Raw genomic sequence first — 24,143 nt, 5'->3', positions numbered from 1 at the left:
TTCATTAGAAGGACTGATGCTGAAGTGGAAACTCCAATATTTTAGCCACCTGATGTGAAGAACTAACTCATTGGAAAAGACCCTGATGCTGGGAAAGATTGAAGGTGGGAGGAGAAGGGGATGACAGAGGATGAGATAGTTGGATGGCATCACCGACTCAATGGACGTGAGTTTGAGTAAGCTGTGGGAGTTGGTGATGGACAGGGAGGCCTGGTGTGCTGTAGTCCATGGGGTCGCAAAGAGTTGGATACAACTGAGCAACTGAACTGAACTGAACTGAAGACCCACTCGGAAGCAGAAATTTACATATGTTGAGGGTGTTCCTGCATGTCCTGATATATCCATTCTGCAGGCAGGCAGCCTGTCAGCTTTCACCCTCACTGTCTACACAGACTGCCCAGCTCCGTTTAACAGACTTAATGTGTCTTTGCTAGAGGAGTGAACAGATCGGTCAACCTCAAATAGGTTTTGGAAAGTAAGTGCTAGTACATAGTGTACATGGTGCTTCGGCACTCAGTCGTGTCTGACTCTTTGTGACCCCACGGACTGCAGCTTGCCAGGCTCCTCTGCCCATAGGGATTCTCCAGGCAATAATACTGGTGTGTTGCCGTGCCCTCCTCCAGGGTATCTTGCCAACCTAGGGATCGTACTCAGGTCTCCCACATTGCAGGCAGATTCTTTACCGTCTGAGCCACTTGGAAAGAAAGGTAACAGTTAAATCTAGTAATATAAAAGTTAATGAATGTGTGATCAGTGTGTTATTAATAATATGTTTGCCAAGTCTTTTAGTTTGGTTTTAGCTCTTAGTAAATAAAATTAGCAAGTAAGCCTTGCTCAGGCTCTAAATTGTAAAATATAAGAAAGACAAAGGATTCAAACATACCAATGGAAGTAAAAAAATATTTTTATTTCCCCATTAATTAACCAAGGCAAAGGATATGAGGGTTTTTGTTTTTTTTTTTTTAATATAAGCCATTACTTTGGAACTAGAAATCTCCAAACTGCCTACCCGTGAATTTGCTGTTTTTTCCTTCCAGGCTGATTTTATTAAATTTTTAGCAAGTACATATATCTTTCAGAGGAAAGAAAAGTTCTGAGTATATTAAAATCAGATAAATTACTTAAATCAGCAGGTATGTTCAGTTGGTTAATGAGTCACTTCCAAGTTTTTCAAAGTGAGGTAAAACATTTCTTTTAACTAAGTTTTTGTTAAATTGTTAGATATCAACATTTATAAATAATCTAATTGCTTTCTTCTTGGAATATTAAATACATAATTTGGAGGGGGAATCTGTTCATTTGTAGGGAAGCAGATGAGTACAAACATCTTTGCCTTTTAAACTGAAGCTTACCAGTTTGGTTACCTGTGGTGTTTGATATTGTGAAAGCACAATAAATACTTTTAGATTAGTTATGAAAAAGTAGAAAAGCTGGGTCAAATGATCCATACCCACAACCAAAGTTTTCTTCATGTTAAGAATTTTAAAAGGAGCATTTTCACCAAACATAGAGCTTTCAAATAATCTTTCTTCTAACATTACTATATAATGTATTTTGCTGTACTAAACATAATTTAAAACTTATATTTTCTACTATTGTGTCTCTCTAAAATAACAAAGTCTGGGTCATGCAGTTCTTTGAATTGCAAACATGTATCTGTATCTTAAAACTCAAGCTTGGAAATTCGTTGGGTGAGCAGGTATACTTAAAATTTCCATCTGTGGTTTTATTACTCCTAATTATTATTTTCTTTGGAAAGCTTTCAGCCCTGCCTTTTCGCAAGGTGTCTGGCTTCCTCCCCCATGGTTAGGTCCCTACCCTTAGGACACGCAGTGGGGCTTGTTGCCAGCCGCAGGGAGCACTCACCCAGGGCGCTATGCTCTCCACTCACCTGCGGTGTTGGTCATGGTTCCGACCGCTTTTCACTTCCTCCCAGTCGTGAGAGTGTAAGGCGTCTACCCTGCAGCCCCAGGTTCCATAAGATCCTTGCGGCTCATTGAGATGGACACCCTTTCCATCTTTGGCCACTTTTTAAACGAGTACTTGTTTTGAGACTTCGTGTGTATACTTTCTGTTATGTGCATCTGCAGGGTGTTTCTTATAAAAAATAAGGCCTCTCTCTCAAAATGTCTGTCACCGTGACTCAGTCATACCGATCATGCAACAAGAATGGACAGTGGTGGCTGACGTCACGAGCCGGCTTCTGTGTGATCTCCGTGTATGCCATCAGAAATCCTCACAGCGTAGGTCTGAAGAGGGGAGTCTAGCTGCTCCTGTTCACAGATGGGGAACCAGAGACACAGAGATTAGCCGGTGTGTCCACCACCGCTGTTCGTGAGTGATGGCGTGGGGAGGGTGGCAGGGCCACTTGGGCTACCCTCTGCCTATCGCTGCCAGGGCATGGCGCACCTGGCCGGGCTTTCTGTGCCGAGGAACATCTCAGCAGCCCATTTGGTTCCCAGGTTAACCGCCCCCCTCCCACCCCGCCCAAGAGCCCCAGGCACCATCTCTCTCATTTAGGCCCTTTTTAAAGAAAATTTCATATTCATTTTGTTACTTACATTGATATAGTATTGGGTTGGCCAAAAAGTTCGTTCTGGCTTTTCCAAAATGAGATTTTTGGCCAAGCCAGTACTAACATGGTTGTACTTACTGTACAAGCCAGTCTTAAGATGGTTGTAACAACAAATTAATACATTTCAGTACTCATGTAGCATTAATGGAGCCATGATAGTGGTCATTATCAGTGGGTCACTGGAATCTCTGATATGTTAAGGTAAACAAACACGTAAGTACACATATGTATTTGTATGTGTAAATATGTATTATATTAGCATTACATAATTGATATTACATAGCTCATATATAAGGGACTTCCCAGGTGGCGCTAGTGGAGAAGAATCTGCCTGCCAATGCAGGAGACCCAGGTTCAATCCCTGGGTCAGGAAGATCCCCTGGAGAAGGAAATGGCAACCTTCTTGCCTGGAGAATCCTAAGGACGGAGAAGCCTGGTGGGCTACAGTCCATGGGATTGCAAAGAGTTGGACACAACTGAAGACTTAGCACAGCACAGCACAGATCATATATAGTATAAATACATATACAGTGTATATTACATTTATAGAATATGTAATTAATATTTTACATGACATATACTGATACATAATTAACCTGTATGCAAAATTTTATTATTTTAATTAGACAAATGTATTTGATCAGCTTCCCTGGTGACTCAGAGGGTAAAGAATCTGCTTGCAATGTGGGAGACCTGGGTTCAATCCCTGGGTTGGGAAGATTCCCTGGAGGAGGGTATAGCAACCCACTCAAGTATGCTTGCCTGGAGAATCCCATGGACAGAGGAGCCTGGGGGGGCGGGCTACAGTCCATGGGGTCGCAAAGAGTCGGACACGACTGAGTGACTAAGCACAGCACAGCACATTTGATCAGCAATATATGATCCATGCAAATGTTAGCTCAAACTCTTTATTATTTAAAATTAAAAACTCAATTAAGGAGGAATTTAAATGGGGAACAAAAGAGAAATCTTCAAAAGAAAAAAAAGACTTTTTAGTAACTCAGCTTAGGAAGTAGATTTCCTGAATCTTTTGGAAAGTAATGTGGTAAGTCATGGAACCATTCGGAGTCTGTTTTGAGGGTTTTATTCCCTTGAGCCATATTTACTGTCTCCCCCACTGCATGGTTTAGGTTTTAGTTTTTGAGAGTCTATGATAAAGATAATGAATAATGTCTTTTTCCTATTTCTGAGGCAAAAAATACCACGTGTGGTTTCCATGGCTCTGTGAGCAGCCCCGCCGGTGTTTTGACCAGGACCGTGTGCCTGAGTGTCAGGTGGCGTCCCAGGGGCTCATGAGAGCAAACAGCATTGGGATGTGTGGGAGATGATATTTTCGTTTTCCCGAAGTGACCACGTAAGACTTGGATTCTCACCATCTCGAGTTTGCCCAGCCCCTCCCCCGCACCGAGTATTGATGCCAACAGTGAGCTTTTAACTCGGTCGCCTCTCAGCAGTAAATCAGGAAACTAGTTTTTGCATGAGCCTCTGGAAACAGACTTCAAGTCTCTGGCATGGTTTTCAAAGTAAGCTTTGCTAAGCAATTATTGGGATGATTTTAGTTAATGTGAAAAAATTGACTCTTGTAAACAACAAGAGTTTATGCGAGTCTATGCGGGGCTTCCTATTTTTAAAGACGTCTCCCTCTTGGAAAATTGTTTTCATCCTTATGAACAAAGTTACACAAAATTTAGTGTAATTTTCAAGCATAAAAGGATTCATTTCTGCCATTTAATTACACCGTTGCTCACTTTATTTGTGTTTAATTATACCTAATCGAGCCTAGTGATGTTTGGCAGATATTAACAAGCTCTAGCTTGTCATTTTTCTTTAGAAAAACTCAACTGTGGGTTTTCACAAACCGAAAGTTTGGGGCAGGGGATGCATCTTTGGTGTTATTTTATTAAGGGAAATTAAAAAGCTGATTTCTAAACACCGGCCACATGAATCTAATTCATCATTCCCATTTCTGTGCCCTAGATTTTCTCTATAAATAACTTCTTCTCCATCCAAGTTGAGCTTTTAAAGTTCAAAGAACCCAAGTTAATAGTCACTGGCCGCACAAATAAATAGTGCTTTCGGCTAGAGTACCCAGAGTGTGTCTCCAGGACATTTCGTGGTCTGGGAGGATCTCCCCTGTTGGGGGTGGGGGCCTGCTCCCCCAGCATGTAGGTGGGATCCACTTGTGTTTTTGTTCGGTTCTGGCTTTGCAGAGGGAGGGAGGAGAGAAGGGGATCTGAGGACTGTTTACTTTGAGTCATTTTGCTACTGGAAAGCCACCAAATGTGGCTTAAAAATATTGGGCAGAGTGACAGAGCCATGGCCGCCGGCTCTGTCCAGCCTCCTGCTGCCTCGGAACCAAGACAAGGCAGCCGCTTGGTGCATCCGCGCCCTCCCTGGAGGAAGGCTTGGCCTTGCCAACCAGGAAATATTGCCATGACCTTTACAGGCTTGCTCCCTGGAGTTAAATAATAGCACCAGTAGTAATGGTAGTAATAATAACACACTTTAGGAAAATGCACAATATTTGTTCATCCATCTTAAACAGCAGGCAGTTCTTTATTACACATTGGCTTAACTACTGCTAAAGAAAAGTTACTCAGTGTCTCTTGTTGAGGATGGTGGAACAGGGATGACTCAGAAACTTGGCAGCAGGTGTGGGGTGCGCTGTGGTGGGATTTTACAGGGGGAGGGGGTCATCTCTGCATATATCCTGGAGAAGTGGGAATTCATGGCTGAGGAGCACTGTAGTCCACCAGGCTCCTCTGCCCATGGGATTCTCCAAGCAAGAATACTGGAGTGGGTTGCCATTCCCTTCTCCAGGGGGTCTGCCCAACTCAGGGAATGAACCCATGTCTCCGGCAGGTCATAATTTAAAAAATAAAGGCCATAGTATTGTCTTGAAGCCTCCATGTGTTTCTAGCATGGATATCAATGGGAGATGGTCCTCTATAAACAAAAGTGAAAGTGTGGGGAAACTCACTCAGTTGTGTCCGACTCTTTGTGACCCCCGGACTATACAGTCCATGGAATTCTCCAGGCCAGAATACTGGAGTGGGTACCCTTTCCCATCTCCAGGGGATCTTCCTGACCCAATGATTGAACCCAGGTCTCCCGCATTGCAGGCAGATTCTTTACCAGCTGAGCCACAGTGGAAGCCCGAGAACACTGGAGTGGATAGCCTATCCCTTCTCCAGCGGATCTTCCTGACCCAGGAACCGAACCGGGGTCTCCTGCATTGCAGGCAGATTCTTTACCAACTGAGCCAAAACATGTCACTAATTCTAGAGCCCAGGCTGGTGACTGACTCACTGTTCCCTCCCACACCACACCCTGCTAGACACACACACACACACACACACACTCCTTCTAATAAAAGGGTCAGAGGGAGAACTCAGGGCCACCTGGGATGTGTCGGACAGAGGTTAAAGCAGTACAAAGAACTTCTGTTCAGGAGCTTTTGCAGCAGAGACTTCAGCCTACAACTGGGTTCAGTTTCAAATCCAGGTGGACATGTGGGGGGGCAAGCGCCTGGGAGCAGTATGGGGATCGGGGTGGGAACTCCCGAAAAGGAAGCATCAGGGGAAGGGGCATCCCAGCTAAACAGACAGGGGGATTCCTGCTGAAGGTGGGCATATGATCAGACATCACCCCTGAGTGGGGAGGATGGGGGGGAGGGTGAGGAGAGCTGGTCAGATACGGAGAATAAGCATGTGTGGAGAATGGGAGACACCTGGGCTCTTCAAGACCAGACCTAAGAACAGGGCATGGTCAAGAAATTGGCTCAGAGAAGCTTGTCCAGTTTGGTCAAGTGGAGGGTCTGTCAAAAGTAAGATGAAGCAGATCCACCACGGGCAGCCTGCTCCCTGCCTCCTCTCCAGAGACCCATCCATACTTCTTCTGCTTCTGTACTCAAAGAAAGCAGTCTACCAGAGAAATCACCCCCTCCTAGCCCAGAGTCATGAGGGAAAACCCCAAAGATTGGATGCTATTTTGGTTAGATGCTGTAGTGTATCTCGTGGTTCTCACCAGTGAATTTCACCCGGGGCAGAGAGGTTGTCCTTGGGATGCAGTGGTGAGACCTGTATCCTGAACACTGCCAGCTTGCCCTGAGACAGGCAGATGCACTCAAGTTGTACACACATGTACACACACCAGAAGGGTATGTCTGTGACGTTTCCGCAAACCTGGCTGTAGTGTTTGACTGGGGGTGGGGGGTAAGAAGTTACAAATGAAGGATGGGTTGTTTACTGAACTTAATATGGAAGATTTCAAGGCACTTTAACCACTTTGTTTCACTGAATGAAATAAAAACATCAAAGTAGACATTTATAGTGGGATATAATTTAATATTTACGTGCTGTTTACTTTATAGCCTGGATTTCAAATAATTATGGCATCTGTATGTTTACGGTGCTTTAGAAATACGACAAATCAGCTCTAAAAGTGGTTGCTGCCTTGGACGCTGTATAATAATTCTTTGGAAATAATTGCTCTGAATTTCTAGTTAATTCAAGATGTCTAGTTAATTCAACGCGTGAAATGGTCACTTCATACACTTAAGCTGTCATGAACTGCAAGCTGTGATGTTATTCTTAAAAGTTTAAAAATAGTATTAGAATAGTATTGTTTTAAAAATGGCAAATACTTTAGAGAAAATATATACTTTTAAAATTTTATTGAAGTATTATTGATTTACAATGTTGTGGTAATTTCTGCTGTGTAACAAAGGGATTCAGTTATATGAGATATATGCATTATTTTTCATATTCTTTCCTATTATGGTTTATCACAGGATACTGAATATAGTTCCCTGTGCTGCACAGTAGGACCTTGTTGTTTATCCATCCTGTTTATAACAATTTGCATCTACTAACCCCAAACTCTCAGTCCAGCCCTCCCCCACCCCCCTCCACCTTGGCAGCCACACTTCTCTATGTCTATGAGTCTGTTTCTGACTGAAAGCGCAGGTTGCTCAGTCGTGTCTGACTCTTTGCAACCCCATGGACTGACTATACAGTCCATGGAATTCTCCAGGCCAGCATACTGGAGTGGGGAGCCTTTCCCGTCTTCAGAGGATCTTCCCAACCCAGGGACCAAACCCAGGTCTCCTGCATGGCAGGTGGATTCGTTACCAACTGAGCCACAAGGGAGGCCCAAGAATACTGGAGTGGGTAGCCTATCCCTTCTCCAGCGGATCTTCCCAACCCAGGAATTGAACCAGGATCTCCTGACTTGCAGGCGAATTCTTTATCAGCTGAGCTATTTGAATAAAATTCACCCAAATAATCAATCTCTGTACAAGTATGACTCATGGTTCCTGCTCTGTACATTTTGGTACTGTTTTATGATACTAATGATGCAAAGCCTTACCTCAACCCCTAACCCAGTGCTACCCCAAAGAAAATTGCTATTGCTGCCAGAAAAACATGTGAACTCCAGGCAGAAATAGTGAGCCAGTATCCAGTTATTCAGGAAACCTCTGATACAATTGGAGCCCCACTTTTTTCTTTCTATATATGATTTGGCCCAGTGTAGAATGAGCCAAAAAAAAAAAAAAAAATCATGAAATCCTCATTCTACAAAATCTGATGCCATGTAAATGACACACAGCAATATATGGCAAAAACTCTTGAGCCAAAACAGTCCTCATGTAGGATATATACTCTAGAATACAGCCAAGAATCAAAAAAGAAGCACAAAAATTTCTCCGACACTAAAGTATATGTTCTTTCTCAAGAGAGATGGGACTGTCAACACCCCTGTGTGTATTCTTTCAAAGTCGGATCGTTTACCCAGTTTCTCGGGAATGGGGAGAGGAAGTGAGTGGCTGTGGATGGTGATGCCCGGCAGGAGGGAGGGAGAGCAGCTGACCGCCCTGCAAGGGCGTTAACACAGCCACAGCGCCTGCAGACCCAGGGCTGCCTGGTTCTTTGTGCAATAGCGCAATGCAGCAGTGGATTCAACCGGGAAAGGTGAAATTCTATTTTGTGTACCCATTTTCAAAAGCAAGTAGTTGAGACTCATTTTAAACAGACTTTTATTCAGTAAAAATGTTTTAGATGAAAAGTGATGCTTTTGTTGTTATTGTTCAGTCTCTCAGTCATGTTGACTCTTTGCAACCCCATGGACCACAGCACACCAGGCTTCCCTGTCCCTCACCATCTCCTGGAGTTTGTGCAAACTCATGTCCATTGAATCAGTGATGCCATCCAACCATCTCATCCTCTGTCACCCTCTTCTCCTTTGCCCTCAATCTTTCCTAGCATCAGGGTCTTTCCCAGTGAGTCAGCTCTTTGTATCAAGTGGCTAAAGTACTTCAAAGTGATGTTTGAAGTCACCTAAAAAACTGGGGTCTGCAGATCCCTTTGTTCCCCGCCGAGACTTTATTATACTGGAATCAGGAACACTTGGGCTGTAGATCATCCAGAATAATAAAAGCCGTTGGTATCCCTTCTTTGGCCGGATGCTAGTGCTTGATTTCTAGTTTGGAGGCTTTATATGTTTTCCAGTTTATTTCTCAGAATAACCCTGTAGGGCCAGGTAATATCCCCTCTCACAGATGAAGCAGCTGAGGGTCAGAGAGTTCCCAGAGTACCTTGGCTGGCAAGTGGCCCGTGTGGTTTGTCTCCATTGTGGGAGAATACCCCCATTCTGCTGCGTCAGCCTGGCCGGGAGAGCAGCGTTTCAGAGGTGTGCTGCCGGTTCACGGACCCCTACCTCTTTCCCCTTGTTTGCTTGTCTTCCTCTCCCCGCTTTTCCTTCCCCTCTCTGTTGTGTGTTAACCTGTATATGGACCCATGCAGTCCAAGCCACCTGCAACCAAGAGTGATTTTGCAGTTGTGGCCGCAGGGACCTTTGACGGGGACACTGAGCTTGAGGCCCCGCCCCGGATGTCACATGCTTTGATCCCTGATGCTGGGGGCATGGGGTGGGAGGTGCTCTTCTGTGCCAAACGAAAATCTTGGGATGCCCGGCTCTCTCTGCAGCTAACGTGGTCCCAACGCAGATCACACTGAGAGGCGCAGCCCCCCAAATAGCAGGGGCTCCCCCCACCCCACTGAGACCGAGCACACACCCCAAGAACTCTCTCTAGATGTGTGTCTGTGTTGTTTTCCTGATTGCTACAGCTGCTTTCTGCACGAAAATCAAATCATTACGGAGTTGTGAGAACTGAAAACACCTCATCATTCCACCCCCCACAAAAAAAAGAATCCCTGTTAACGATTTTAAGGAGATTCTAATTTGTGAACTGGGGCTTCCCTGTGGCTCAGATGGTAAAGAATCTGCCTCAATGTGGGAGACCCCAGTTCCACCCCTCTCCTGTCCCCCCCTGCCTTCGGGTCAGAGCTTTGTCCAGCTGGAGCCCTCGGGGTTGAGGAGGGGCTGACCTCCTGCTTTGTTTTTCTCCCCAGCTCTTTGCTGCGCTTGTTCAAGACACTTCTGAAAGACAGACAGAGGAGCTGCAAGGGGGACGAAGGGGCCCCTCCCCCCAAATGTGCATGAGTTCATTAGTGGATTGAAGCCTTATTGCTAATACTCTTTATTGAGTTTCTTACTGAGTACAGGCAATACTATTCTTTGTATTGGTTTTTGTTTTTTAATTGAAGTGTAGTTGATTTACAATGTGTTAGTTTCAGGTGTACAGCAAAGAGATTCAGGCATACATATATAATACCTATTCTTTTTCAGATTCTTTCCCCATTATAGATTATTACAAGATATTGTGTATCGTTCCCTGTGCTATATTGTAGGACTGCTGTTTATCTATTTTATATACAATAGTGTGTATTGGTTAACCCCAACCTTCAAAGCTGTCCCTCTCCTCCACCTCCCCCTTTGGTAACCATAAGTTTATTCTCTATGTCTGTGAGTCTGTTTCTGTTTTGTAATTAAGTTCATTTGTATATTCTTGTATGTGTGTCTGTTGATTTAATTTTAATTAGTTGTCTTTGTATCTAAATATGGATGGAGAAGGAAATGGCAACCCACTCCAGTACTCTTGCCTGGAAAAATCCCATGGACAGAGAAGCATGGTACTACAGTCCATGGGATTGCAAAGAGTCGGACATGACTGAGTGACTTCACTTCATGGATGGAGAAATTAAATGTGTAAATTTTATGGAGAAATGAGGATTTTGACCTCCCTGGACCTGTGTTCTGGCTTCCATGGTTCCCAGAAGAGGGAGCTGAGGCTGTGAGGGGAGCCCTGACTCCCGCTGCCCCTCTAGCTGCCCATGGGCCCCTGGCACACCCTCATGTGGGGCCACGTGGGCCCCTGGCACACCCTTGGTGTGAGGCTGTGCGTGCAGCTTATGAGTTGCTGCCTGATTTTCTTTTTAATGGCCAGTGTTCTATAGAATGGAGATGGCGATGGCACCCCACTCCAGTGCTCTTGCCTGGAAAATCCCATGGACAGAGGAGCCTGGTGGGCTGCAGTCCATGGGGTCGGGAAGAGTCAGACACGACTGAGCAACTTCACTTTCACTTTTCACTTTCATGCATTGGAGAAGGAAATGGCAACCCACTCCAGTGTTCTTGCCTGGAGAATCCCAGGGACAGGGGAGCCTGGTGGGCTGCCATCTATGGGGTCGCACAGAGTCGGACACGACTGAAGCAACTTAGCAGCAGCAGCAGTTCTGTAGAAACCATTACATAGTCAGTTTAACTATGATATGTAACTCTTCAGACATCCTCGGGTGTACATGTCAGATAAACTGCCAGAAAAGCCCACAGTATAATAATAATAAGTCTGGCTCTGGAATTAAATGATGTAGGTCTCATACCTTACGCCCCAGCAGTTCTGCTCCAGGGTATACATATGAAAAAAACAAAAACACTAATTCAAAAAGATATATACACTTCAGTGTTCATAGTAGTACTCCTTAAAATAGCAAAGGTATGGAAGCAACCTAAGTGTCCATCAACAGAGGGATGGATAAGAAAGATATTGTGTGTGTGTGTGTGTGTGTGTGTGTATAGTGTTCTTTTAGGTGTTATATAAGCATCTTCTATCAGACAGCAATAAACAGCCCGGGCTTCCCAGGTGGCACAGTGGTAAAGAACCTCCCTGCCCATATAGGAGATGCAGGAGATGCAGGCTTGATCCCTGAGTCAGGAAGATCCCCTGGAGAAGGCAATGGCAACCCCCTCCAGTATTCTTGCCTAGAGAATCCCATGGACAGAGGATCCTGGTGGGCTATTAGTCTATGGGGTTGCAAGAGTCAGACTCGGTGTTTAAATGATGATAATAAACAGCTAAATATTTCAAGGCAGTTCACTGGATAGGTTTCTAGGCTTGTAAGCCTCTGACATTTCATATGCAGCCATCCTTGCGTTCTAATATTTATCAAAGCACTTATTTTCTGCCTTGATAAGTGAGTGTGTGTCTGCCTGTTTCCCTGACTCCAGTTTCTGAGGATTCAGATGACCGGCCGAGTTAGAGAAGAAAGTGCCTGATTCCGCCCTAAGCCAGCAATAATTCAGCAGCGGGAGGCAGAGAGCCTTTCGTATTCAAATGCTCATGCTGCTGGAATAAAGTGGATGACAAAGTATACTTCTGGCTGTAAGAGAGATTATTAGCAGGGAGACACATGGGAACCGCTGAAGGAGGGACCTTTGTGTGCAGGGAGGCGGGCGCTGGGTAATTACCAGCCCGGTTCCCCGTCGTATCTCGTCGTCCTGCTTTTTCACGCTCTCGAGGTCTGAATAGCCATCTCTTGTCTCTTCATCCCCACAGGAATGTGGCTTTGGCTACGGGGAGGACGCCCAGTGTGTGAAGTGCCGGCCGCACAGGTTCAAGGAGGACTGGGGCTCTCAGAAGTGCAAGCCGTGCCTGGACTGCGCCCTGCTGAGCCGCTTCCAGAAGGCCAACTGCTCGGCCACTGGCGACGCCGTCTGCGGGGACTGCCTGCCTGGGTACGTGGCCAGTCCTCCCCGGGAGATCAGGTCGTTATTCTGAGCAGGATTTTCTCTCTGGTTCCCCTCCAGATGCGGATGCCTGCTGACATCCACCCCAACAAGGTTGCCGAGGTTCACAGCTTTTCTGTTTCCCGGGCCTCCCGCACGCCCTGCACAGTGACAAGCAGGGGGTTAGGATCAAACAGATAAGCCAGTGACCAAGGCTCGGTGTCACAAAAGTCTGCAGAGTCCCCACCGGTCAATAAGAAAGAAAAGATGGACAAAGGGATGAAAGAATAAGGCAGCTCACAAAAGAGGAAGTGCATGCGGCCTGTGGTGCTAGGAAGATGGCCATCCTCCACATGATCAGAGGAATGCAAACACCACCGTCCAGCCGGTCACTTCTGCGGTGTTTGTGGGGCAGCTGCCAGGTGTTGCTTTCGGGACGGAGACAAAGACTGCTGCCCATGGGCCGCTTACATCCTAATACGGTTTGAAAGATACCTGCTTAGTAAATACTAAGAAGTTGTGCAGAAAGGTAGAAGGTGGTGGTTCCTGGGGAAAACAGAAAGTCTTCAGCAGCTCAGGGGGCTGGGTGTGCCCCCTGGGGACAGAGAAGAGAGGCAGGTGGCAGGATCAGAGTGGGTCATCAGGCTGGGTGATGCTGAAAAGCTGAGGTCTCTGTGGACACAGGCCCTAGGGGTGGACATGTGTGCGTTTCAGAAACAGCGAAGAGGACAAGCGGGTATAGGAAGCAACAGAGCGGGCTGGAGGGAGAGGCAGAAGGGGTGCTAGGTGTGGACTCGTGTGATGCTGGAGACCTTAAATGTACACATCGGAAAGGAACCCAGGCCGTGGACAGAAAGCGGACCACACCTGGGCCAAGTGGAGAGACAAAGCCCAGGAGGAGGGATTTTTAAAGTTTTAAGTGCTTATAGGTAATGGTTGGCTGGACCTGCCAGATAAAACAGGCAGCTGGAAGCCAGCGTGGTGATGAAAACTGGGACCCACTGGGGCCGAGTGGTGGTCTAGAGAGCAAAGAGGCCTTGCTGCAGGAGGTAAGGCAGGGAAGAGACCAGGTGACTGCCAGGAGGACGTCTTTAATACAGAGCAGAGCCAAAGGAGAGACCGGGAATCCTGGAGCTTGCCTGGAACCCAGGTTTTATGGCAGAAGTGAATCGACCAGGGCCAGCAGCATTACGGGAGCAGCAGACATGTATTACTTAGTGGCTAAGCACTCTGTAACTTCTGGAGGAGGAAATGACAACCCACTCCAGTAACCTCACCTGGAGAATCCCATGGACAGAGGAGCCTGGAGGGCTGCAGTCCATAGAGTTGCAAATAAGTCAGACAGGACTGAAACAATTTAACACAGAGAAGCACTTTACACGAATTATTTTCTGTAATGTTCACAGTGTTTTAAAAATGAAGAAACTGAGCCTTATCATTAAGGTTATTCAGGCAAGATTGCACGGACAGTACGAGGTGCAACTTGGAGCCGTGTCCAGGACTCTGCTGCCAGAGTCCACGCTCCAAGTCATGACAGATGCAGGGCCCTCGCTGCATTTGACCAGCATGTGCCCGCAAGACCAGGCGTTCGGCAGATGCCAGGTGCTTGTCTTGGGGCTTCTACTGAAGCCAGAGGACAGCTAAAACTCTGGGCCCAAAGAAAGAGCAGAAAATAGCCTTATGAATCATGTCCTCATGCAAAAACTTACCACCCAAACAGATGCAAAAAGTAGTGGTCTTACACCAACAGCACAACAATCAAAGGGAAAAATAGCTGTATTGGACTTCATCAAAATTAAAATCTTTTGTGCTTCAAAGGATACTGTCAAGAAAGTGAAAGACAACCCCCTGGAATTAGAACTATTCATAAATCATAAACCATATATGTGATAAGGAACTATCTTATCTAGAATATCTAAAGAGCTCTTACAACTCAATAACAAAAAGACAAGTAACCCAATTAAATTATGGGCAAAGGATATGAATAGACATTTCTGCAAATAAGATACACAGATGATACTCATGAGTGAGCTCGTGAAAAGATACTCAACATCAGTCATCAGGGAAATGCAGAAAAATACCCCCACATATACTTCACGTCCATGAGGATCAGTTCATTTCAATCGCTCATTCGTGTCCAACTCTTTGCCAGCCCATGAACTGCAGCACTCCAGGCATCCCTGTCCATCACCAACTCCCAGAGTTTACCCAAACTCATGTCCATTGAGTTGGTGATGCCATCTAACCATCTCATCCTCTGTTGTCCCCTTCTCCTCCTGCCCTCAATCTTTCCCAGCATCAGGGTCTTTTCCGATGAGTCAACTCTTCGCATCAGGTGGCCACAAATATTGGAGTTTCAGCTTTAACATCAATCCTTCCAATGAACACCAAAAACTGATCTCCTTTAGGATGGACTGGTTGGATCTCCTTGCAGTCCAAGGGACTCTCAAGAGTCTTCTCCAACACCACAATTCAAAAGCATCAATTCTTCCGTGCTCAGCTTTCTTCACAGTCCAACTCTCACATCCATACATGACCACTGGAAAAACCATAGCCTTGACTAGACAGACCTTTGTTGGCAAAATAATGTCTCTGCTTTTTAATATGCTGTCTAGGTTGGTCATAGCTTTCCTTCCAAGGAGCAAGCATCTTTTAATTTCATGGCTGCAATCACCATCTGCAGTGATTTTGGAGCCCAAAAAAATAAAGTCAGCCACTGTTTCCCCATCTATTTCCCATGAAGTGATGGGACCAGATGCCATGATCTTAGTTTTCTGAATGTTGAGCTTGAAGCCAACTTTTTCACTCTCCTCTTTTACTTTCATCAAGAGGCTCTTTAGTTCTTCTTCACTTTCTGCCATAAGGGTGGTGTCATCTGCATATCTGAGGTTATCGATATTTCTCCCGGCAATCTTGATTCCAGCTTGTGCTTCCTCCAGCCCAGCGTTTCTCATGATGTACTCTGCATATAAGTTAAATAAGCAGGGTGACAATATACAGCCTTGATGTACTCCTTTTCCTATTTGGAACCAGTCTGTTGTTCCATGTCCAGTTCAAACTGTTGCTTCCTGACCAACATACAGGTTTCTCAAGAGTCAGGGCAGGTAGCCTGGTATTCCCATCTCTTTCAGAATTTTCCACAGTTTATTGTGATCCACACAGTCAAAGGCTTTGGCATAGCCAATAAAGCAGAAATAGATGGTTTTTTGGAACTCTCTTGCTTTTTTGATGATCCAGCGGATGTTGGCAATTTGATCTCTGGTTCCTCTGCGTTTTCTAAAACCAGCTTGAACATCTGGAAGTTCATGGTTCACGTATTGCTGAAGCCTGGTTTGGAGAATTTTGAACATTACTAGTATGTGAGATGAGTGCAATTGTGCGGTAGTTTGAGCATTTGTTGGCACTGCCTTTCTTTGGGATTGGAATGAAAACTGACCTTTTCCTGTCCTGTGGCCACTGCTGAGTTTTCCAAATTTGCTGGCATATTGAGTGCAGCACTTTCACAGCATCATCTTTCAGGATTTGAAATAGCTCAACTGGAATTCCATCACCTCCACTAGCTTTGTTCGTAGTGATGCTTCCTAAGGCCCACTTGACTTCACACTTCAGGATGTCTGGCTCTAGGTGAGTGAGCACACCATCATGATTATCTGGGTTGTGAAGATCTTTTTTGTACAGTTCTTCTGTGTATTCTTGCTTCTGTGTCCACAAGGATGGCTATAGCCAAAAGACAGACAATAGCAGGTATTGGTGAGGACTGGAGAAATTTGGAATGTAAAATGGTGCAGCTGCTTTGGAAAACCATGTGGAAGATCCTCAACAAGTTACACATTGAGTTTCCTTGCAACCCAGCCATTCTGCCCTTGGGTATATAACCAGGGGAATTGAGAACGTGCCACACAAACACTTGTACACAGCTGTTCACAGCACTATACGTAATAGTAAAAAGTAGAAATGACCCAAATGTCCTTCACCTGATCCATGGATCAACAAAATGGAGTGCAATTAATGAATTAATGACAGAATGCTGTTCGGCAGTAAAAGGAATGAATTACTGATACAGGTGACAACGTGGGTGAACCCAGAAAACATGATGCGAAGTGAAAGAAACCAATCACAAAAGACCCCGTTCTGTGTGATTCCATGTGTGTGAAATGTCCAGATGTGGCAGATCTAAAGAACAGAAAGTAAATTAGTGGCCGTTGAGGGCTAGTGGCTGGGGAAGATTGAAAAGAATGGGCTGTGGTTGCCAAGGAAGCAGAGTTTCTTTTCTAGAGTGGTGAAGATGTTCTAAAATAGTCCACAGAATGTGTCGATGAATGCTCCGTGAATGTGTCGATACTAAAGATTGTTTACTTTAAAGGGATGGAATGCATGGTATGTGAATTATATCTTAATAATCTACTCTGTTTTTTAATGAATTTTTATTTCTTGACTGTTCTGAACAGCATGTGAGAGCTGTTCCTGACCAGGGATCGAACTCATGCCCCCTGCATTGGAGGTGCAGAGTCTTAACCACTGGATCACCAGGGATGTCCCTAGTCTGTTATTAAAAAAAAAGTAATGTAATCTCAGAAGGCACTGATACCTGTTGAGTATCATTATGCCAAGTTTTGACCTTGTGCAAATCTAATGCAGGGATAGAAACTGAACACCTGTCTTATCTCTGTTCCTGTCCTGACAAAACCGAGTCTGCACCTCTGCCCTCTTCACTGGGGTCGGGTGTGGGAGCAGGGGGAAGAGGAGTCCCCGGGGGCTGCCGCCCAAGGTGGGCAGTGCCTGGAGACCCAGGACTCGCTGTTTGTGGGACTGGGGGGACCCCAGGTGTGAGCTGCTGGACTGTGAGAGGATCCAGCCTCCCCCGAGCCTCCTTCCAGACGTGCTTCTTCATCTTCCACCAAATTTGCTGCCACCTGAAACCACAGCTTTAGTTTCCGCAATGTTTGCTCATCCTGTAAATAAATGCTTCCAGTTAGAAATGAGTAGATATTTGAATAGTGTTTCATAGTTTATTTATATGATTAGTTTAAAATCACATCCTTTCTAAGCCAGCATGAAGGTATGGGGCAGGCAACAATTACAGAGTGACTTGTACACAGGTCTTCCTGGGTATGTTCAAAATGCTCACCCAGCTTGACTGTGTTTGTGTGAAAGAGGCAAATAGTTCACACGTGCTTTACAGACAGGAAAATTGAGGCGCAAAGAAAATAAACAGGGACGTCCCTGGTGGTCCAGTGGCGAAGACTCTGTGCTTCCAATGCAGGAGGCCTGGGTTTGATCCATGGTCAGGGAACTAGATCCCACATGCTACAACTAAGATACGGTGTACTCAAATAAGTAAATATTTTTAAAAAAGAAAGAAAATAAATGAATTGTGTATTACCTCCAGAAAAATGCCAAGATTTGGCACAAGGTGGGCATTTTTATTCCTGCTGCCACGCCCAGCTTCTGCAGCCATGGTCTTACTGGGATAGGGACCTGACCGTGGGCTTGGCCCCTCTGAACCCTGGCGTGGAGAGTCTGTCCTCCAGGTACAGTTTGACCAACCAGGGAAAGTCAGTGCCCTTGTTCCCAAGTATGGTCGTGGCTTCCAGCCAGTTACTTAATTTCTCTGACATCAATTCTTCTCACCTATAAAAATGTCATCCATCTAATATAGACTTCCCTGGTGGTTCAGTGGTTAAGGCTTCACCTTCTAGTGCAGGGTTCAATCCCTGGTCAGGGAACTAAAATCCCACAGGCCTTGTGGCCAAAAAATCAAAACATGAAACAGAAGCAATATTGAAATGAACTCAACAAAGACTAAAAATGGTCCACATCAAAAAAAAAAAAAACCAAAAACCTCTTTAAGTTAAATAAGTCAGTTATGTAAAAATCAAGGCTATGGTTTTTCCAGTAGTCATGTATGGATGTGAGAGTTGGACTGTCAAGAAAGCTGAGCACGGAAGAATTGATGCTTTTGAACTGTGGTGTTGGAGAAGACTCTTGCGAGTCCCTTGGACTGCAAAGAGATCCAACCAGTCCATCCTAAAGGAGACCAGTCCTGGGTGTTCATTGGAAGGACTGATGCTGAGGCTGAAACTCCAATACTTTGGCCACCTCATGCGAAGAGTTGACTCATTGGAAAAGACCCTGATGCTGGGAGGGATTGGGGGCAGGAGGAGAAGGGGACGACAGAGGATGAGATGGCTGGATGGCATCACTGACTCAATGCACATGAGTTTGGGTGAACTCCAGGAGTTGGTGATGGACAGGGAGGCCTGGCATGCTGCAATTAATGGGGTTGCAAAGAGTTGGACGCGACTGAGCAACTGAACTGAACTGATGTATATATCATGTAGTAATGCTGCCAACCTGTAGCATTGATGGAAGGGTTAAGAATAGAGCTAATGTCCAGAGCCTGGCAGAGTGCCTAGGGCACAGTAAGCACTAAATACATCACAGACATTACTGTCAGTTGTGCAGGGCCTGTGAAAGCTTTGCAAAAGGGCCCACATGGCCTCCAGCCCTGGCCCCACCCACCTTTCTCTGCTGAGGGGGCCTGGGGCCCTGCCCTGGAAGAGGAACCCACGTTGCCAGTTCTTTGCTGCTTTTAGTAACTGGGATGGCTGACATTTTCCAAGCACGCTGTACTGATTCGATGATTAATCACCAGACCACTCTGTGAAGAAGGGATTAGCATCACCCCTTCCTCGCAAAGTACGTTTTTGTTGTTGTTCTCGTTCAGTCTTAGTCGTGTCTGACTCTTTGTGGCCCCATGGACTGCAGCACTCCTGGCTCCCCTGTCCTTCTCAAACTCATGTCTTTTATGTCGGTGATGCCATCCAACCGTCTCATCCTCTGTCATCCCCCTCTCCTCCTGCCCTCAATCTTTCCCAGCATCAGAGTCTTTTCCAGTGAGTCAGCTGTTTGTATCAGGTGGCCAACTTGTTGGAGCTTCAGCATCAGTCCTTCCAATGAGTATTCAGGGTTGATTTCCTTTAGGATTGACTGGTTTGATCTCCTTGCAGTCCAAGGGACTCTTGAGAGTCTTCTCCAACCCCATGATACAAAAGCATCAATTCTACAGTGCTCAGCCTTCTTTATGTTCCAACTCTCTCATCTCTAGATGACTAATGGAAAAACAGTAGCTTGCTGCTAAGCTAAGTCACTTCAGTCATGTCGGACTCTGTGCAACCCCATAGATGGCAGCCCATGAGGCTCTCCCGTCCCAGGGATTCTCCAGGCAAGAACACTGAAGTGGGTTGCCATTTCCTTCTCCAATGCATGAAAGTGAAAAGTGAAAGTGAAGTCACTCAGTCGTGCCCGACCCTTAGAGACCCCATGGATTGCAGCCTACCAGGCTCCTCCGTCCATGGGATTTTCCAGGCAAGAGTACTGGAGTGGGGTGCCAACGCCTTCTCTGAAACCATAGCTTAGGAGTTATTTAACTCTGGATATCAACCCCTTATCAGATATATGATTTGCAAATAAATTTTCCCATAGTATAGGTTGCCTTTTCATTCTTTTCGTTGTCTCAGTTTTTTTTTTAACTTCCGAAGAAACTGTTACTAAAATTCAAAAGTTTTTTTTTTTTGGTTGTGACATTTTTAACCACTTTGTTGAGGTATGATTGACTGAAGCTGTACATACCTATTATATACCACTCCATGAGTTTGGTAATAAGTACATATCACATCAGTAGTATCCTTTGATATACAAAAGTCCCAGATTTAATATACTCCTTGTCTATTTTTGCTTTTGTTGCCTATTTATTATATGCCTTTTGATGTCGTATCCAAGAAATTATTACCAGATGTTGTCATGAAACTTTTCCTGTATTTTCTTATAGGAATTTACAGTCTGGGGTCTTATGTTTAGGTCTTTAATTCATTTTGAATTAATTTTTTATTTGGTGTAGAATCAGGATAAAACCTCAGTTTTTTGAATGTTGCAATCTAGTTTCCCAGCACCTTTTGTTGAAGAGACTGTCCCAGAGCCATTCATTAGACCAAATGTTCAGACTCATCCAGTACTTGCTCAACCTTCCATTTTCATTTGACTGTGAAGATCTGCTTCAATGATTGTAGTATGGTGACTTTCCACCACAATTTAATAAAAAAAAATTTTCTTTTGGAATTTATAAAGTACAAATCAAAGAACAAAGTTGGAGGAGTCACACTTCCTGATATCAGAACACATTACAAACTCCAGTTTTCAGTACAGTGTGATGCTGGCATAAATGCAGACACACAGAACAGAACAGAGAGCTCAGAAGGGAACACGCACATGCATGGTCAGACGATTTTCTGCAAGCTTCTACAAGGAAGTGTGACTCCTCCAACTTTGTTCTTTGACTTTTACCTTATAAATTCCAAAAGAAATATTTTTTTATCAAACTGTGGTGGAAAGTCACCATATTATGATCAGATATTCACAATCAATTGAAAATGGAAGGTTGAGCAGGTACTGGATGAGTCTGAACATTTGGTCTAATTATCTAGTTTTAATGCAGATTTTGCTTCAACCACAAATCATGCAGATTTGCTAAATAACCCAATTCCACAAAATAATTGCATCTACCTGTCTCTATAAACTTGATCTGTAGTTTATTCTCCATATCGGTATTTTTGTCATGGAAAGGTCGGAAAATGCATGTGTATATACCTACATATATCATGTATGCATATGTATGTATATAAAAATCACTGGAATCCCCACCATTTAGAAATAATCACTATTAATATTTGGTGTATAATATACCAAGCTATTTACAATGCACCTTTACACACATAAATGTCTTTAGCTGCATTGATAAATAAATAATCTGAAAGAATCTATACCAAAGTGTATGTTTGTGCAAATTAGAATTATATTATTCACAATTCATTTTCAGTTAATGGTATTTCATGAATTGAAAAAAAAAAATAGGTATGTAGACCTGCATTGTGGTTTCTAAAGGCCCCCTTGTATTCCACAGTCTTGGGTCCACCACAGCTGAGGTCACATCTGCTGTTGGGTATGGGCCAGGCCTCTTGGGTTTTTTTCTTTTATAAGCAATGCTGTGGTTTCTCTATTTACATCCAATTTCCCCCAATTGATTATTTTTTGAGGATAAATTTCAAAACATGAAATTACTGGATAGGATGTAAACTGTTCTATTGAGTTCTGAAGGCCTGTTGCTAAACTGCCCTGTAAAGCAGCGGTTTGTATTCCCACTGCACACGTGTGCCCGTTTGCCTAGGTGTGTGCCAACAGGTGCCCAGTTTTCTAATTCAAAACAGTATATTTTCATTGCAGTTTGCACTTGCTTATTAGTAATGAGGTTAAACATTTTAATGTTAAAATTTTTTAAAGGTCTTAATTTCATCAACTTTTCCCTCTTAGCTCAGTTGGTAAAGAATCCCCTGCAATGCAGGAAACCCTGGTTCGATTCCTGGGTCAGGAAGATCCGCTGGAGAAGGGATAGGCTACCCACACCAATATTCTTGGGCTTCCCTTGTGGCTCAGCTGGTCAAGAATCTGCCTGCAATGCGGGAGACCTGGGTTCAATCCCTGGGTTGGGAAGACCCCCTGGAGAGGGGAAAGGCTCCCCACTCCAGTATTCTGGCCTGGAAAATTCCATGGACTGTATAGTCCATGGGTTCGCAAAGAGTCAGACACAACTGAGCAACTTTTTAAATTATGAAATTTTAAAATTATGGTATGTTCTTTGCAACATTAATGTTCTTTGCATGTTTTTCAGTTGCCAGATTTACTTTTATAAAAATTTATGTATTTATTTTAATTTGTGTTTGGCTGCACGTGGTCGTTGTTGCTGCGTGCGGGCTGTCTCTAATTTCGACAAGTGTTAATAGTTGTAGCCCCGGGGCTTTGTTGCTCCGAAGCTTGTGGGATCTTGCCAGGGTAGGGATCAAACCCGTGTCTCCTGCATTGGCAGGCATATTCTTAACCACTGGACCATCAGAGATGTCCCATGTTTACTATCATCATCATGATTTTTAAGTTTTAAGTTTTAAGTTACAGACAATGCTGTGATTAGAACTATTTTCCGGTTTTCTTCTGCCCACGAATTATGTTGACGATTTGTTTTTGCTCTTCAGATGTCTCTAGTATTTGTGCATGCATGTGTGTGTGAGTGTGTTTATGTGTGTGTGTGTGTTCAAAACTGTTAATCTCTTCTATTCTGGTTCCTGGATTTCTTCTCATTCCTAGAAAGGTATCCCCGTATCAAGATTGTACAAGTATCTGCCTACATTTTCCTGGTGTTCCTATGGTTTGCGTGGCATTTTGGTTTCTGAATTTCAAAGGTTAAAAACTAGCACTGCATAAGGTATTTTGTCATTTAAACAACAATAGAAACATCCAGATTTCATATTCCCTCTTGGCGCACCCCCCCCCACCTCCATGTACAAAAGTGGGGCTGAGTAGAATCTACAAAGTCACATTGAGTGAATTGTCATTTCTTAAGTGTCCATGGCATGCTCAGAGTGCTTTCTAAAGTTGTGCCTGTCTAAAATATACTGTAACATTTAAGCCTTTGAGAACCTTTTTTGAACATAGAACTGGTAATGGAGACTGACAGTAATTTATGACAGAAATCTGTTTGCTGCATCTGTGAGCTGAGATGAAAAAAGCAACACAAAGATTATTCTCCTTTCTCTTCTAGGTTTTACAGAAAGACAAAACTTGTTGGTTTTCAAGACATGGAGTGTGTGCCTTGTGGAGACCCTCCACCCCCCTACGAGCCGCACTGTGAGTCATGCCCTGCACGCAGAGAGGGGCTCTGGGCCTTTGTAAAAGCTTTCTCCAGTTGGCAGATGGAACACAGTCTCTCTCTACTGCTGGCTTAGACGGTACAGTCTTTTGTCAGGTGTCCAGCAGGACAGAAAGCCCTTTTGTGTGTGTCTCAGTCAGCAAACTGCGTCCACTGATTGGAACCTCGAAGGGAAATACAGACATGTTGCTACTCCTGTTCCCTCCAGACTCTTATCGTTCAATCTAGATGATGACTCGGGCAACTCCAATTAACTAGGGGTCCAGATTCTGCCTGATGTGTCCTGTCTTTGTGCTGTGGCCCCCTGAGTCTGCGTGTTTCCCTTCCTGGTCCCCAGACCATGGACAGAGGAGCCCGGTGGCTACAGTCCATGGGGTTGCAAAACAAGAGAAAACTCGTTTGCATGTTGGTAGAGAGAATATTAACGAGTTAAACTTTCTGACCATGTTGTTTCTTAGATATAAAAGGTATTTGTTACAGGTTATCAACCTGCATTGATTTTGATTAGGAAAGAGAGGCTGCTGACTCGTCTTAATCCTAAATATAAATCTGGCTGGTGAAAACCCCTCCAGGAGATGGTGAAGGACAGGGAGGCCTGGCGTGCTGCAGGCCATGGGGTTGCAAAGAGTCAGACACGACTGAGTGACTGAAGAACAACAGCAATGAAAACCCACTAACAAGGGGCCAGGAGAGGAGTCAGGGTGGGCGCCCCGCCACCCCCTAGGTGTGCTCGGGGTGGGCTTGTCTGTGCTGAGGAGGGCTTTCCTGAGCTGGGGGGGTGCAGCAAGGTCCAGGAAGGGGGTCGGAGGAGGACACTATGCTCAAATGGGTGTTGCTCTTTCCTTTCGGGGAGCATAATACAGACATTTATTTATTTAGGGATTACTTTGATGTCATTCTCCATGC

General features: G+C 44.7%; 1 protein-coding gene across 4 annotated transcripts in view; it reads left to right on the top strand.

Moving 5' to 3' along the window:
- The window catches only part of TNFRSF19 (TNF receptor superfamily member 19), a 90,957-nt gene that overhangs the window by 28,930 nt on the left and 37,884 nt on the right, over nt 1-24,143 (top strand). For all 4 annotated transcript variants that reach the window (XM_055542542.1, XM_055542541.1, XM_055542540.1 and 1 more), the window contains exons 4-5: nt 12,312-12,490; nt 23,130-23,215. In XM_055542542.1, coding sequence (XP_055398517.1) covers nt 12,312-12,490; nt 23,130-23,215 — 265 coding nt within the window. The remainder of the gene's footprint in view (nt 1-12,311; nt 12,491-23,129; nt 23,216-24,143) is intronic.

The sequence above is a fragment of the Bubalus kerabau genome, chromosome 12 (assembly GCF_029407905.1).
Source record: "Bubalus kerabau isolate K-KA32 ecotype Philippines breed swamp buffalo chromosome 12, PCC_UOA_SB_1v2, whole genome shotgun sequence".
Taxonomy (NCBI): Eukaryota; Metazoa; Chordata; class Mammalia; order Artiodactyla; family Bovidae; genus Bubalus; species Bubalus kerabau.
Note: the sequence above shows the minus strand (reverse complement) of the source record. Positions and strands in the feature narration are given on the sequence as shown.